Here is a 16,020-nt window from a genome sequence, read left to right as displayed (position 1 = left end):
GGATGGCTTGGGCGAGGTTGCTAATGATGGTTTAGTATGTCTGTTAGGTTGCTGAGTAGGGGATGTTGAAGAGGTATGAGGTTGATAGCGGCACGAGAACCAGAAGGATGGTTTTGACTGAAGCTTTTATTACGGAGGCCTAGTTGACAGGTCATATATAGTAGTGCAATGGAATAAGACAGTTCTCTACGCAACCTTTGTCGCTTGGGTATCATAATAGATGTCATTAGTAGTACGATTTCCTGCAAAGCGCGGTCGCTAATACAGCAATAGCGTACACCTGAAGCCTTTCAACTAAGAATCAAGACTAGGATTCTGCCCACCCTGCCCTCCAAACCGACTAATCCGTTGCCCTGGGCTGAGTCTTTCGGCAGACCCGGGTGAGTCATTACTGTATCCATTTGGGACCTGAGGATAATAGGAAGTCGGCATGTCACTCCACCCTGCTGTGCTCTGTCCCTGATTCGTGAGCATCTGAGCGGACATTGAGTCATCACCAGGTCCACTCTGAAGGCCGAAGCTGAACGGATCAGCATCTAGAAACGGCCCGAAACTCTGCTGGAAGGATAATGGGAGCGGCGGAAATGCGAGGGTGAGTGAAGAGGTAGAGGCCGGGTTGGAGTTTGTGTCCTGGAAATCCGTATACAGGGCGTTCGGTTGAATTGACTGCGCTTGGCACGCGTCTGGTTCTGGTCCTGGGTGAGGATGGTGGCGTGGGGGCGGCACTGCTTCGTCTGTGGTTTCCGAATAGACTGGTTGGCGAATATCTAGGCTTCCTCTTGATGTTGCTGTTGAGAGGTTATCTCGAGCTTGCACAAGTCGCTTGGCAAACACCGACGCAAGATTCTCTTTCTCTGGACTGTTCATGTCGCTAGGCCCTGCCCAGCGAGCGGAAATTTTGAATAGACTAGAGATAAGTGTGTCGAGGGCTGGTGGAATTGGGATGGAGTTGTATTTCGAGTGTGTCAGGAGCATGCGGCCGGCAATAAACAAGCAAAAGGAGAATTGTGGGTTTGTGAGCATGGGAGAATAGAGGAGAAATTGCTGGCCGATTATGGAGATTTCAGAGGCAGCTTCGATGCATGTCTCCGCAGACGAGGAAGAAGGCAGCTTGACAGGGGATGACTTCCAATGGTGTGGGGGATAGGCAATTGCTTGGTGTAGCAGTATGACGACGGTATTATGAGTGATATGGGCGAGTGTGAGGTTAGAGTCCATGATGCCATCAGCATTGAGAGTAGATGCTTCACGCCATTTCGACGGCAAGAAGAGCTTCCATTGAACGAGACGGAGATCCAGCTCCTTGAACCGCATCAGCCAGAGCTGCGTCTCGTTTGCGTTTCTGATATCGAGCGGCTGATGGACGAAGAAGTTAGATACTAGAGCCAGCGACTCGGTCGCTTCGATGCAGTATGCAAATCCTCCGATAGAGTCCTGCTCTGTTGGATCTGTGGGAGTTTGGCTGTTGAGCAGCAAGGTTCTGTTATCCGAAATGCCAAAATATGGCGCGCGAACCTCGTCTTCACGTTGCCATAGAGCACCTTCGCAGGGTAATCGGCGCTTGACATCGGCGCTGGTGAGACTGACATTCCAGCCTGTTGTTACGCTGCAGAACCGGTCCATCAGGAAAACAGTCCAGAAGACGCGTCGCCTCTCCTCGGCCTCTCTCCAGCAGGTTGACGGTTTTAGAAAAGCCATTCGTCTGATTAGAGTTTCACCGTTTTGGTGCCTCTCGTAGAGACTGTCTTCTTCGACGCTGAGTTGGAGCTGTTCCACCGTTCGAGCCATGCTCCCTACAATCGACCAAGATGAAGGGCCACGCCCCCGGGCAATCTATCATCGATCAGTAAAAGAGGAAGCATTTGGAAGTAGATTGCGTACCGTATCGAACGCGATTATGACCAACGCCTGTAGATTCTCCACCGAGAAGGACTCCATGCTACATAAAACCACCTTCTGCCGACAGCTCTCAGCAACTCGGGCAGTCTCTTCTTCGTCAGCGAGTCGTGGGTCCTTGATGAATCGTATACACGCTGCAGTAATGGCATATAGTATGTACATCGCCTTGCTCCTCCCCTCTGCTGACTGTATCTGATGCCGGAAGCGCCGCACATGCAGAGTCGGGATCCAGTGGTGGAAGTTGTCGAAATAAAACTCAACCAACTGACCCATCAGATCGGAGTCGATAATATCGCTTGCGCTTATACCGCTGTGATTCTTATCGCCTGTCGATGGTGCTGGCGATGGCGCCGTCCGCTGTCTTTTTGGTAGAGATACACCTTCCCCAATGCCTTCGCCATATTCAGCAACCTGCAGTAATGATCTCTTCAAGCTCTCCTGCCGCTCCTCGATGCCACCGTTGGTACCATTCGCGTGAGCTTCATGACTCTGAGCAGTGCTAATACCCGGAAAAACAGTCCCCGGATGAAGCGACTCCCACATCTGTTTCCACAGAATCTCCTGCCCCAGAAACATATTCTCCAGCGTGTCAATCCTCCTCGAGAGACTATCCACCACGCCAGCCCTTAGCCCCGGTTTCAATCTCTTCTCGTCGTAGATACATGTTGCGCCGAATCTCACGCACTGGGTGCATGGCTGCTCGCGGCTGCACCGGGCTTTTTTCCTCCGGCAGGATTGGCATGCGGGGACGTCGTCGTCGGATTTGTGGTCTTGCTGCTGTTGCGAGGGGCGAGTTGATACCATCGTGATGCGCTGGGATGAATTGCAGTAAAGGAAAGGTCGAAAGAAGATTGTGAATAATTTTTGGAGTACCTACCTACCCCACGCCGAGCTCAGGCCATTCAGGATCATCTTTCCCCGCGTCGCTCCACGCGGGGAGTCGTATTGCTGTCGTATTCAGCCGGCCTGAGTCCCGGAGGCGCTCCGGTGCCTCCATTTCCACCCACTTAGGTAAGTTACTAATGAGGTTTAGGCCATGGATTCAATCATTCAACTATCTACACAAACCTAAACTCTCACACTCTCCGGCGGGCCCAGCGCAGAAGCTTTGTACCCGCCCAAATCCAGCACAACTTTCTGCAGCACAACACCCGGCTCAAGCAACCAAATCACAAGTTCGTGCGCTCCACTCCCAACCTCCCTATCAAGCTCGAGCCTCGAAGTCCATCCGTTCTCTACGACCGCGTTTGACCAGTCCTGCCCCTCGCGGTATGGCGGTATTGTTGAGACAGGGCGGACAGTCACCGGTGTAGCACCATCAAGCGAGTACGCAAATTTGATGAATCGAGTCGGGTCATGGTTGTGAGACGCGCCAAGGCTCACGATAAGTCTTGCGCTGGACGACGAAGTAGTTGTGTAAAGGGAGTATCGCAAAGCAGGACCGGTGCTCGGGGATTGCGTGCTCATGGTCACAGGCCAGGGTTTGACCCCGGACAATGTACGTCCGTAGTGCGGGATCTCTATATAGGACACACCGTTTTTGGTCTCAGCAGTGGTGTAATGACTTGCTTCAATAGATACAACACCGTTGGATTCGACGAATCCGGTGAATGTTGACGGCACCGTGGGCTTGTTGATAGGGAGGACGAGGGTTGCGACCGAGTCGTCGCTCGCGCTGACGGTAATTTCCACAACAGAGTAACCCGTGCTCGCGGCGTCCCAGTCAACTGCTATGACGCTACGAATCTCGGAGGTGTTGCCTGGCGCTGAGATGGAGCCTTCTGCGTTTGAGACAGTCACGTAAGAAACATTCGCGGTGATTGAATACGTGAATGTCTCGTTCTTTCGCGCAAATATGTCGATATATCGAGTCTCGGTGGCCGGCAAGTAAGGGTCTACGGCGAGGAGGTGTAGAGTCTTCTGGGCCGGATATGCTGTCGTGCTGGACTGGATGGCAACCCCCAGGGCTTCGGGACCCTCGGGCGTACCAGTGTAATTCAATGCAGGCAGGACGTTCTGGTTGTTGGGCGGGTCGTTCCACGAAGTGTAGCCGATGTGCACCTGGTTCACCACTGGATTCCATTTGCCACCTTTGAGACCATGGTATCGCGCGGTGATGGCAGAGTCCTCAGCAAACAGATCACGCACTTCTTGGGCCAGAGAACTGGCGCTCACTCGGCCTTGCTGCCAATATAGCCCATTCAAGGCAGTCTTTGTGTATAGATCCACGACTGTCTTGCCCGCCCGCACGGGGTGAAGAACCATTTCGAAGAATGGCGTTCGAGTCGCCTGATCCAGAGATTCATACACACTCTGAGTCAAATCAAGCAGTTCTTCCCAGTCAGCTAGATTTCGCTGCGCCTCGTCATAGAAGACCGGACTGAAAGCAAACGGCCGCCGGCTGAGTAGCTCATACTTGCGCCGCGCAACAAGGATTCCATATCGATTTAAGATGTCAACAGTTCGATCCGCAATCCGCTGGTTAAATTCTTGAGCTGCCCAGTGTTTGATCCACTCGCTTGTCGACTCCGCACTGTTGAAATGCTCGAAATCGTACGCCATATCCAGGAAATGAGCTGTCGGAATCTCCAGCCCCTTGATATCTCCTACGTTTGCGATCCAGATCTGTCGTGCATTGCGATTGTATGCGAGGTGCATCTGCTCCCAGGTCTTGACGAGCTGGATAGTATTGATCCACTTGTAGCTGCGTGGGCTGCCGACATAGTCGAAGTGGTAGTAAACGCCGGCACCAGCGGCGCGATCGGTCTCGTTTGCAATAGGCACGCGAATGAGGTTTCCAGAGTTATCGTCGGTCCAGAGAAGGGTTATGGAGTCAGGAACTTCCATTCCAGCTGCGTAATACTCGCTGACTTCCTCCTCGGTGTAAGCTACAGAAGGGATGTAAGCCAAAGGAGTGAAGTGCTAACCTTATACAGCACCCAAGTCTGCGGAATACTATGGGGGTCACTCGTGTTATAACCCTTAAGGAGAAGAGCCTGCTGCGCACGGATGATCTCCTCGAGGTCACCAGCTGTAAGTGTTGGAGACGCTGCATCTCCCTCCCCTCTCATCCCCATGGTCCACAGCGTATCCCAGTTCTTAGCCCTCTCCACGCCCTCGTGGAAGAACGTCTCTATGTTGTCTCTGTTGTCGCGCCAATCCCAAGCCCCCTCGACATACCTCTGCTGCTCGACCTCAGACCTCCCCATCGGCTCATGGTGGCTCGTTCCCATGATTACCCCATAGTCATGCGCAAGCTGCCCGTTTGTCTCGTCCTCAACATAGAACATCTTCCCCCACATCGCAGGCCAAAGATAATTTCCCTTTAGGCGGAGCAAGAGCTCAAAAACATGGGCGTAAAAATCGCTATTGAACACACCATTGAAGTTTTCTCCAACCCACCCCGATAATGCTGGAGACTCGTCGTTGATGAAAATGCCGCGATACTTGACGCTCGGTGGTTTCTGCACTTTGCCCTCTGGCGAGACCCAGATGCCCTCCTTGGGTTTGAAGGGGACATCGGCCCACCAGTACCAGGGTGAAACCCCAATCTGCCGGAGATGTCGTAGAGGCCGTAGATTGCACCGCGACGATCACTGCCAGCGATAACGAGCGCCCAGGGGACGTTTTCGAAGGGGTCTTCGACAACTTGCGCGGTGTAGGATTCCCATTTGCCTTCAACTTTGGAGATATCGAGTTTATTGTCAAAGGCGAGATTGGTGATCAAGGAAGAGTGTCCAACGGTTCCGGCAATGATGATGCCCTCTCCACTGGATGTAAAGGGGTCATCATCCACAACTATTACGGTGCCGTTGACACCGACGACCCGTCCAAAGTCGATTGCAAGATCATGGGCAGCTCGCTCAGCACCAATAATATCGTCACCGGCGACCAATATATCTGGGGCAGTGGACTGGTCGGCAAGCTTGAAGTCGCTTACTCCAGAGGTAAAGAGGAGATATCCGTGAACTCTGGGCAGAAGACATAGCAGTCCCAAGTGGACCGTTGAATAAAGCCTCATTGTCTCTTGCACGAAACAGAAAGATAGCTGAGTAGTCTATGCGCCACTTCTCTCGAGCAGCCCTGCACCCATTATGTACCCCACGGGGAACGCCCCTGTCAATGGACGGCCTGCATCCAGCCTGAATGAATCTCTGGGGAGAGGGCTGTTCCAGTAATCTCCACTAAAAAGGCCACCAATCTCACACCACCTTCTCATCGTTTCATTTGCCCAGTTGCCGGCGTCGGAAAGTCGCCAGAGACTTACCATGATGTTCGGCCTTTGATCCTGATTCTTCCCCTGACAGAATACGGACTCTGCCCCAGATGGCCTTCCGGATCACCTTTCAGGCTAATATCGGGCGTTTGTGGGGTTTAGCCTGAGGGAGCGACATCCCTGATTGATGGCAATAGTTACCGCGGAGGAACGTTCCTGCACATGCGTTAAATATAAAAGAGCTTATTGTGTTGATTAGGCCCTGAGCCACGACTAGGTAGACACTGTTATAGTCTGCCACGGATGCCGAGCACTTGATCATGTTTAAACTCCTGTCTGACACAAGACCACCGAATCACTACATCGTCCATCGCCTCCGCATTTCGAGTATTCATTCCCTAGGCAGCATCATTCACTAAGGCGAAATAGCACCGTCCCAAATCCCAATTGATCGTATCCACCACTGGTTGATCCATAATCGCCACCACCACCTTCAGCGCCATCTCCATCCTCAACAACGAGGTCCCTGTACGCCCCCGTCCACGACGCATTCAATCCCTTCACGCCATCGTAATGCGCATACAACAGCTCCGCAATAGGCCGTAGCGTCCCTCTACTATCGTCGCTGATCTCCGTCGCTGTCCCATGCGAATTCGTATACTCGGTAAACGGAACATCATGCCCAGAATTATACTTGAAGACATATTCAGCCCTGGGCTCGTTAGCATATATCTCAGCGCTTGTATCAGGGTTAAATGTGCCATACCCCGCCAGAATCAAGTTATCATCCCACGCAAACAGATCTTCGCCTTGATTATACGCCTGCTGAGCCAGAACCCCCAACAGCCCAAAATCAAGCAGGCTGTGCCCCTGGTCGCGCCCTGCCTCCTGTCCCTGACCGAGAATCTTCCCACTGCCTTCTTCCTCGTGGACTGTCCAGACCATGTTCTTCAATGCGCCCATACCCCGTCCTTCCCGGAAATACGTAATGGCCTGATCGATCGCCGTCTGATTGTCGGCAACCACGCCAATTGCATGTAGACTAGCCAAGTTACATAAATCCCACTAAGGCACCATTAGCTGGTTCCATCCGCTCAAATTCAAGAAGGAGCAAAAGAAACACGAGGATAAGAGGTAAGTCAACGAGGCATAGTAGCACAACATACATTGGCCCAATAATGATCATCAACCGCCCCGTTATGATTCAAGAGGAAATCAACATTGGTCGGCAGGAACACGTCCTCTAGCAACTCTACCACCCCGTCAAGGCCTTCACCACCCCACCCCTCGTAGTCTCGGAGGATCTCAGCGACATTCGCAAGCTGATACCCATATAGCCCCGCCGCAAGGAATCGGTCCGAGCTCCCCGTGATAATGGTGAGCGTGCTACTCCAGTCATTCAAGATCGCCGCGGCTGCATCTCCATGGGCTGAATCACCCGTAACCTTCCAGACAATGGCATTGGCATACGCGGCGGCGATGTCTCGGTAGAGAGAGCCGTAGTTCTCGCCGATCTCGTCGTACTCGCCGGAGCTACCGCGGCAGACTGTTTCGACGGCTGAGGGGGTGTATTCTGTGTCTGCACGGGAGAGGAGCTTGGTCCAGCCTGTTAGTTGGGGTTCAGTTTTGGAATCGATGAAGGTGCGGATGCGGGTGAAGTCGGATTCGGCGTGGAGGAGGCCTGGATGGGTGATTGCCTCTGCGACGAGGATTGCGTGTGAAAGGGGGAGTAGGGAGAGGGGTTTCATTTTAGGGGTTGATTTTAGTGTGCTGCGCTCGCTTGGTGTTGTGGTAGTGTGATTGGGGTTAGGAAGGATCTTTCGTTGACCTCGCCGTAGGGACGATTTTATATCACACCCCTTTCATTATCCTTGTCTTTTTTTTCTGGGGGTGGCGTGCATGCTATCCGTGATGGGAAGTGGATAATTCTCCACGGGGGAGACGGCGGAGAGAAGAACATCCCTGTCGTAGGGATATACAATGGGGGTATGGGTCTTTTCTGACGCATGCGGCTGACGTGGACTACACACTACCTCTGGTTTGTCTGTGGGGTAAGCTGTTTCAGGTATTCTAGATAGGAAAGAGTCCACGGAAAAGGCCCGGTCTTTCCACCGGCGCCGGTACTAGGGCTAAACTACTCGCCGCAGGAGCTGGTTTTTATAGAGCGTAGAGATTGAATATAATATCATAATGAAACTAGGCCCTGAGATGGAGTATGCAAGGTAAGTCTATGGTTGTTTGACAGTCCACGAGTTGGTTGCATAAATTGATAGTCCATTACAGAGTAGGAACATCGGGCCTGTACGTCTCCAAAGTCATCCTCGGTGCAGCAAGCTACGGCACGTCAAGATGGCAGGAATGGGTACTCAACGAGGCCGAAGCGCTTCCATTGCTTGAATACGCGTTCAAAAAGGGAATTAATACATGGGACACGGTAAGGGTTTGCCTTCTGCGCTACGCGCATGAAAACGAAAGAAAGAAGCTATACTAACAGCCTCATACTTCTAGGCTGACGCCTACTCCAACGGCCTCTCCGAGACTCTCATCGGAAAAGCACTCAAGAAATACTCCATCCCGCGCGAGCAAGTTGTCATTCTGACCAAAATCTACTACGCCATCGATCCAAAAACCCAACCGCCCATAGCGGCCATGATGGACAAAACCGCACCTGCCCTCGTCAACCGCGTCGGTCTATCAAGGAAGCATATCTTTGATGCCGTTGCCGCTAGTGTCGAAAGGTTAGGTACATACATTGACGTTCTACAAATCCACCGATTGGACCGCGACGTCGACCCCGAGGAGATAATGCGTGCACTGAACGACGTCGTTGAGAGTGGCCAGGTACGGTATCTCGGTGCAAGCTCTATGGCCGCGTGGGAGTTTCAGAAACTGCAATATATTGCTGAGAAACATGGATGGCATAAATTCATCTCTATGCAGAACTACTACAACCTGCTCTATCGGGAGGAGGAGAGGGAGATGATTCCGCTTTGTCGGGACTTGGGTGTGGGTATACTACCCTGGAGCCCCTTGGCGAGGGGGGTACTGGCGCATAGCTGGGGTGACCGGAGCTCGAAGAGGGAGGAGACGGATAAGCTGCTGCAGAATATGGTGCGAGGAAGTAGGGAGAGTGAGGTTGATGAAGCAATTGTGAGACGTGTTGAGATGATTGCGGAGAAGAGGGGAGTGCCGATGGCTACGGTGGCGCTTGGTTGGTGTTTGAGCAAAGGGGTGCATCCCATTACGGGGTTGGGCAGTAAGGCGAGGATTGACCAGGCTGTTGAAGCCGTGGCTTTCAAATTAACTCAGGAGGAGGTTTCGTATTTAGAGGAGCTGTATCAGCCGAAGGAGGTTTCTTATTGATTGAAATGGTATCAAATACCAGAGAGTCTGTCATTGACATGTATATTGCACTCCAACTCAATCCTCATCGCCGTCAAAGACCCTAACAGGCAGCCAGTCATCTTTGCAAGACTTGAAGCGAGTCTTGCAACCATCAAGCCTATCCATTTCATCCGTGGTCAGCCACCATCCATCTAGCTCGACGTTACTCTGAATGCGCGCGGAGGTCACTGACTTGGGGATCACGCTGGTACCACGCTGTATACCCCACATAATCCTTTGACTCGGTCAGTACTGGGCTCTATTTAGATACGAGAATGTGAGGATGTAGTACAAAACCTGCTGCGGTGTTTTGCCTTTCCTCCGTGCGATCTCACAAAGCGTTTGGTCTTGGAAAAGTGGGGAGCCACAGGAGCCGAGACAGGCGTACGCTGTGCAGTGAATTCCATGGGTCTTGCAGTAGGCCAGTAAGTTGTGGGATGGCCAATAGGGATGGAGCTGTAGCGCGTCAGAACCAGATAGAGAGCTTTGATACCAGATACTAACTTCAACCTGATTTACCGCGGGGATCATTTTACAAGATGGGTGGCGTAGAAGTATTTCAAGATGGGTGATTCCGAAATTCGAGACGCCGATATTCCGCACATTTGAGACTGGTATGCGTTGCATTTCTTGCCTGTGAGACGGTCAGTACATCAAGTAGTCATAAGGGTACTGGGCTTCTTCTGGGTACCAGGTGTCAATAAATGTCCAGTCTGAGAGCTGAGCGGACGGCCTTTCCGGAATGACGGACACAGGCCAATGCTTGAAAACTAGTCAGTCCCCTTTGTGCTGCCAGAGGAACCTTCCTTACCATGAGATAAAGGTCCATGTAATCGAGATCGAGAGCTTTCAAAGAGGATTTGACCGCTTCTTCAACACGGGTGTGCCATCGGTTGTCTAGCTTGGTGGTGACCCATATTTTGTTTCGTGGCACACCAGAGTCCTTGATAGCTTGACCGAGCTCGTGCTCGTTACCTGAAGATTGTGCGGTGTCAATCATTCTGTAACCGGCCTGTAATGCCACGCGAACGGCCGCGTAGATTTCACCAGGTCGATGTGCTCGGCGCGTTCCTAGACCAATGACAGGAATTGAAGCTCCAGTGTTGAGACGAAAAACTCGTCTGGTGGTGCACGAAGTGGCCAAGCCCGTCGAGGTCGAGAACGCCGCGATTGATCCTTGTCGCTGTAGTGATTTGTAGCAAGGAGAGGTGCTGCTTCGGGCTCGATGATCCCTTGACGACAATACGATAGGATGCTGGGGATGGCGAGAGGTAAGGGAAGACTTGATGGCATCGGCAACAGACACTGTTTCTCTAACTTCAGCTAGAGAGGTCGGAAACTCCAGTTCTCGGCCTGCAACCCAATCACCGAACCGTCGAAACATAGTTTAAAGCACTTGCTTCTCTTCAGTCTGATGATTGACGTTCAAAGTTTGGCAGCCTTCGGGATCATAATGCGTAATCTCGTGTTGATCGATAGTTGGGGTTCCGTTTGTACCGGTCACTGTAACACGCTGGGCGAACTGATGTGCAACACGAGATAGACGGACATCACCAATACAGTTGCGTGGTTTCCAGTCGAGTATAATGTCGGATATGTCGTCTCCGCCGTAGTCCTGTAGAGGTCGAACAGAGGAGACTGTGCGAGCCATGAGGGACGTGGGTGGGCCGAAGAGCCATACAAGAAGTCAATCATGTGGCACCCAAGGTCCTCCTGTAGTTAAGATGGTCAGTGAGTGAATATGGTTGTTCCAGGTGTATACGTACAGTAACCCCGACTCCAGCAGTTGCCCGCCATGTTTCCTCTAGATTCGTTATGTTCAATGCAAGGGTTGCATCAACTGCGGCAACATCGCCAACAAGGGGGAGGAGGCTCCGAAAATGTATAAAATGCGGCTCAAAGCGTTTTTGAAAAGTCACCCCGATCTTAATCGGTAAATTGGCCAATTGATCATATTCATTCACCGAGCCCGCGACAGGTTTCTCCTTTAATACAGAGACACCCTTTGCCGCCAGAGTGAGGATACACTCCGTGTGAGCGCCATGGGGAACAGACACAATCGCGAAGTCTGGTTTATGATTGTGCAGGAGTTGCGGTAAGCAATCGTAAGCCGGAATATGGCGATGCTTAGATGAAAACGACTCGAGTAACACCCGATCGGTATCACAAACAGCAGTAATAGAGAAGGAAGTACTATCAACAAGGCTGAAGAAGTGGCTTCTGTACCCCCGATACCCTAGACCTACCAGTGCAACACTATAGGATCTCAATCTCTGTCGCATTGGCATGCGAAGGGCACTAAAATAGTGCTGTGCTGGACTGGTCCTGGCCAAAAGCCGGAGCTGACGATAAGCGAACATGGTTCGTCCTAGAGCTCGAAAAGGAAGCCAATCGGCCCAAGAAAGCCTTGTAGCGCAAGGCAGATTCCGCCATTTATGCCATCAGGATCCGTGGAATGGGTCGATAAGAGCCTCACAGCCATCGCACCCGTGATAGCTTTCGGGCAGCAAGTCACACAGCAGTGGCTAAAACGCATCAAAGGCCAATTGGTGAAGGGCTGGGCACCATCGGATAGAGATCATCTGGCAATTGGTACGGTCACTATCCCTTGGTGTTCATACCGCAGTCATGCTGCAGCTCGCCTCGGCGATTGGAAGATGAAATGTAGGGTGTTGGGCAGTTTCGCTTCAACCAGCTTGCCATTGGCTGTAGATGAGTTCATGTCAGCGATGCAGACCAGGGAGCCCTGTTAGAGTATAACATATGTGGAGATCCTTGTTCCCGGTATTATCACTTGGAGATAGAAGGCATTATTCATGACAGAAAGTGCTAGAGGCCTTGTTGGTGCCAAGTGGTGACTAGAAGACTTGGCCTGTTGATCAGCCTATTATACATTGGCGCTTCTTGTAGAATAGTTAGATCGTATGCGCACAGCCACGAAGGAGTCAGCAAGGCTGCCTCTGCCTCGAACATAAAGTCTCGCCTTATTCCCAGTCTGTAGTCAAGCCATTATATCCTTGCCTTTTCTGTCTAATATTGGTAGGTTCGTCATCAGCTCACGTTGTTCTGCGATATACATTGCTAAATTGATATCAACAGACGACAATGGCGTGGAAGACCTTTCTTGCGCCACTCCTCCATCGAGATGGCGAGCACATGAAACGATGCGCTGCTCGATACCCCAACGGATCACAATGCTCGTGCACCTCCTACAAATACTCTTGGACTGATAGGGCTGGTTGGGCGATTTGTACATGCGGACATGCCGAGTACGGCCATGGGGCGGAGACTTGAGCTGCAATATCTGGAGTTGATACACTCTTTAAGCATTGGGAACTGTGAATCTTGATGGTTAGCTCGGTAGTTAGCTAGCAGCTTCATTTATCGGAAGTATTTATTGCAATTTTCTTCCACGCCATAAGCGAGCTCGGTCAAGTCAACGAATTTAGAGCTAATCAGGTCCACATTCTTCTGAGACCTGACCGAGCCTTGCGGATAATCTCCTTCGGATCGGTATCGCGGTCTAATCGGTGGATTTGTAAGACATCAAAGCTTGGCCAAGGTTAGGGCTACAAAGTGCATGTGGCCTGTTTCAAGCAAGCGTGACGAGCCCAGTAACCGTCGCAAAAGGCGGGCTTTGAGGTATTGAACATGATGCAAAGACAGGATATGCCGAAGGGCTCGTGCAAACAGCCTGGACAGCCTGGTCGGGCAACATACAGCGGCGAATGGACGAGGCTGAAGATGTGTGACCATGCATAGTGCCCCTCTTTAACCCCCCCATTATCACCACCTGCCCACCCCCTCCACATTATCAACTTCCGCTTTTTTTTTTTTGCTGCGAGATTCTGAAACACTAACGGAATGCAATATCCCTGGAAAGCGCTCTCGGCATGGGCTCCATTCGACATCGACGCCCTCGGTCTCCTGACCCTCCTCGGCGCCAAAGAGGTGGATATCTCTGTCGGCCGCTTAGCACGCAGCAAATGGCTCGAATACATGCCACTACTGGCCGGATTCGTCTTCGCCGGCGATCAGTTCCGCGCTAAACAGCCTACCTTTACACTGTACAATGTTTCAAGCGGGATTGTGACCAGTAACCTGACAGCATGGTTGACTCGATGGATGCAAGCGCAGGAATTCGAACTCTCGCGCAGCCTCGTCTACTGGGAGGTCGAGAGGGTACCGAGGACACAGTGGGGGTATATCGTCGCTCCAGTTGCGATATCCGCTATCTTCAACGGATTTCTACTCGTCATGACGATCCTTTCGGGCGACTGGTATGGATTCACCAACGGCGTTGCGATCGTGATACTCATTCTTGTTCGGGCGTATATGCTAGAGGCAAATCGCAATGCAATCAATAGAGCTGTCTCTGGCGCACGACCTCTACCGACAACATTCACCGGTGCGATCGACGAATGGAGCAAGAAACGCTTACAGGACCCCAAGTTTCCAAGACCCCGGCAGGACTCCCAGCAGTGGAGGCCCGAGGTGGTGAAGATTCTCGTCGTTATGCCTGATTCGCGAGCGGTTACCATGTTTATCCCCGAGCATCTCCTTCGTGGAGTATTTGTCACGGAGTCGCCGGTCCACTCGCCTGGGTTATATCGCATGGTGCAGTGGACTGGGTGGGTGGCCTTCACCGTGCATGTTGTCACGCTCGGCATGGCGCATTTAGCCACCCAGCTCTACGTTATTGCGCTCACGGTGATTCCCACGGTGCTTATCTGCTACGGCTTTGGCTGCGATGACTCCCGGCTACAGAACGGATGGAATAGATTGTGGAGCGATAGTCCGGAGCCCTATGTGTATTTGGCCGGCTCGCAGCTCAAAGCGACGGTCTTCGAATGGCCAGAAGACATGGAATTCACAAAGAACGATAAAGGCGTCATGCGCAGACGATGTCCAGACCCCGTTTCGCGCGAAAAGCGCTCGACTGCACGCCAGGATCTGTACGCATGGCTAGATCTCAGCAGCGAAGAAGAAAGGAGTCTCTGGGACTGGCATCTGCTTCCGCATAAAAGGGGGTATGATGATTCTTGGTGGATGGTCTTTAATAAGAAGAAGAGGTTGATCGCCGAGAAACCGCCCAATATCCTTGCTTTGAAGATGCGGATTCAGGGGGAATCGGAAGCGGTTTGGGCTAGACGAATGTTTCCAACGGGGGAGAGAGATGTTGAAAAGGGCGATAAGTTAAAAATCATGGATTACATACTTATAAAATGCTTTGAAACTGGATTAAGGTACTGCTTAGTGGAGTTCAGGAACTGGTGTTTTTTACCTGCTGCTACGTACATAGCACATTCAGACAAATGATCAAGCGCTACCACCTTAGACACCGATGGTCGCTCTTCCCTATCTCATATATCTGTGATGCTCTTGACATCTACCTCCCCAGACGCACCGAGAACTATTCGAATCTGCTCCACGCCGAGAGACTTTTTCTGCTGGCAAGCAAGGAGAGTGGCTATCTGGACAGTGTTCTGGATTTGGCGGCCATTTAACGGCAGGTCAGACAACTGGTAATAAGCCTCGTCTATAAGCGTTGCTTCCACCTTTGAGCGAGATATGGATCGCCTCCATATCTGGTTTTTGGCGAAGACATCTAGTTCGGGGTAGTGGAGTGTGAGGTGAATGCGGCTTTGAAAAGCTTTGTCGATGATTTCGGCACGGTTGGTAGTCAAGATAAGAGTCCCACGGTGGTACTCCAGTAGTCTGAGGAATACGGATACCCGTCACAAGCTGACCCACACCGACCGTATATGGATTTAGTCAGAGACGTGCTTTTCCACCGCAGTGTCCTGAGGATGAGGCCATCATTCACCGGTACATCATGTCAGAAATGAATGAGTGGTGGAACTTCGGCAACGTGAATCTGCACTCCGTGTGTTTGCACTTCTTTCGAACGAAGAAAGGATATTTCGGTGTTGGAGACCCGAGTATTCGACCGGGTGATCAAATCGCTGTGCTCCTGGGAGCACCTATCCCAGTTGTTCTACGAAATTATGACGAAGGGTATGTGGTTGTCGGGCAATCTTATGTTCATGGAATCATGGACGGAGAGGTTATCCAAATGGAAAGAGACTGGTAGGGGGCTGAGAAGAGTGATTTTAAAGTGTTCAATCTGATATAGTAGGCTTGGTTTATATAATATATATTCCATGCGCAGTTCAACCGATGCGGGGGATCGGATCAACAAAAAAACATGATACCCTCTCTAATTTAGGGATCTTCTTCGAAGACTGGTATGATGATGGAGCGGAATGTGGATAGCCTTGCGTATAGCTTCGGCGGGTTGATTGCTGGCCAAAAGATATACTACAAACCTCTAAAGAAATGACAAACACAGTTTGTAGCAGGAATACCGCAGGTGACTTTCCGGTACATGCCATAAAATACAAGATTGAATCCATCAATCGAATATTTACCGCAGATGACATCTCCAATACAGGGCTCGCATCTTTGATCCTGGTTCCAGAGCAATATATACATTGAAGAAGACAAACAGGCATGCCATG

The 16,020-nt window shown here is 51.4% G+C and overlaps 6 protein-coding genes across 6 annotated transcripts; 2 read left to right on the top strand and 4 right to left on the bottom strand.

Moving 5' to 3' along the window:
• Positions 1-294: 294 nt before the first annotated feature.
• On the bottom strand, positions 295-2,703 carry BJY04DRAFT_229827 (putative C6 transcription factor; the record flags this gene model as incomplete). The annotated part of the gene is made up of 3 exons (XM_073719138.1): positions 295-451; positions 485-1,833; positions 1,882-2,703. The coding sequence occupies 3 exons, from the start codon at positions 2,701-2,703 to the stop codon at positions 295-297; spliced, it is 2,328 nt and encodes a 775-aa protein (XP_073568277.1).
• Positions 2,704-2,947: 244 nt separating this feature from the next.
• BJY04DRAFT_229825 (glycoside hydrolase family 115 protein) lies at positions 2,948-5,920 on the bottom strand (the record flags this gene model as incomplete). The annotated part of the gene is made up of 3 exons (XM_073719137.1): positions 2,948-4,773; positions 4,827-5,450; positions 5,510-5,920. The coding sequence occupies 3 exons, from the start codon at positions 5,918-5,920 to the stop codon at positions 2,968-2,970; spliced, it is 2,841 nt and encodes a 946-aa protein (XP_073568276.1). The 3' UTR covers positions 2,948-2,967.
• A 603-nt stretch (positions 5,921-6,523) lies between these two features.
• BJY04DRAFT_221182 (putative GPI anchored protein) lies at positions 6,524-7,863 on the bottom strand (the record flags this gene model as incomplete). The annotated part of the gene is made up of 3 exons (XM_073717038.1): positions 6,524-6,827; positions 6,882-7,180; positions 7,282-7,863. 3 exons carry the CDS (start codon positions 7,861-7,863, stop codon positions 6,524-6,526), a joined length of 1,185 nt encoding a protein of 394 aa, XP_073568275.1.
• Positions 7,864-8,305: 442 nt separating this feature from the next.
• Positions 8,306-9,478, top strand: BJY04DRAFT_221181 (aldo/keto reductase; the record flags this gene model as incomplete). Its single annotated transcript, XM_073717037.1, has 3 exons — positions 8,306-8,337; positions 8,399-8,549; positions 8,624-9,478. The coding sequence occupies 3 exons, from the start codon at positions 8,306-8,308 to the stop codon at positions 9,476-9,478; spliced, it is 1,038 nt and encodes a 345-aa protein (XP_073568274.1).
• Positions 9,479-9,535: 57 nt separating this feature from the next.
• BJY04DRAFT_209316 (NADP-dependent oxidoreductase domain-containing protein) lies at positions 9,536-11,781 on the bottom strand (the record flags this gene model as incomplete). Its single annotated transcript, XM_073714102.1, has 7 exons — positions 9,536-9,734; positions 9,771-9,955; positions 10,004-10,133; positions 10,191-10,261; positions 10,311-10,838; positions 10,896-11,114; positions 11,266-11,781. 7 exons carry the CDS (start codon positions 11,779-11,781, stop codon positions 9,536-9,538), a joined length of 1,848 nt encoding a protein of 615 aa, XP_073568273.1.
• A 1,582-nt stretch (positions 11,782-13,363) lies between these two features.
• BJY04DRAFT_221179 (uncharacterized protein) lies at positions 13,364-15,006 on the top strand (the record flags this gene model as incomplete). Its single annotated transcript, XM_073717036.1, has 2 exons — positions 13,364-14,745; positions 14,802-15,006. 2 exons carry the CDS (start codon positions 13,364-13,366, stop codon positions 15,004-15,006), a joined length of 1,587 nt encoding a protein of 528 aa, XP_073568272.1.
• Between the last annotated feature and the right edge of the window lie 1,014 nt (positions 15,007-16,020).

Source organism: Aspergillus karnatakaensis, assembly GCF_047715665.1.
Source record: "Aspergillus karnatakaensis strain CBS 102800 unplaced genomic scaffold BJY04scaffold_46, whole genome shotgun sequence".
NCBI classification, from domain to species: domain Eukaryota; kingdom Fungi; phylum Ascomycota; class Eurotiomycetes; order Eurotiales; family Aspergillaceae; genus Aspergillus; species Aspergillus karnatakaensis.
The sequence above is the reverse complement of the archived record's forward strand: the minus strand, read 5'-3'. Positions and strand labels throughout refer to the sequence as shown.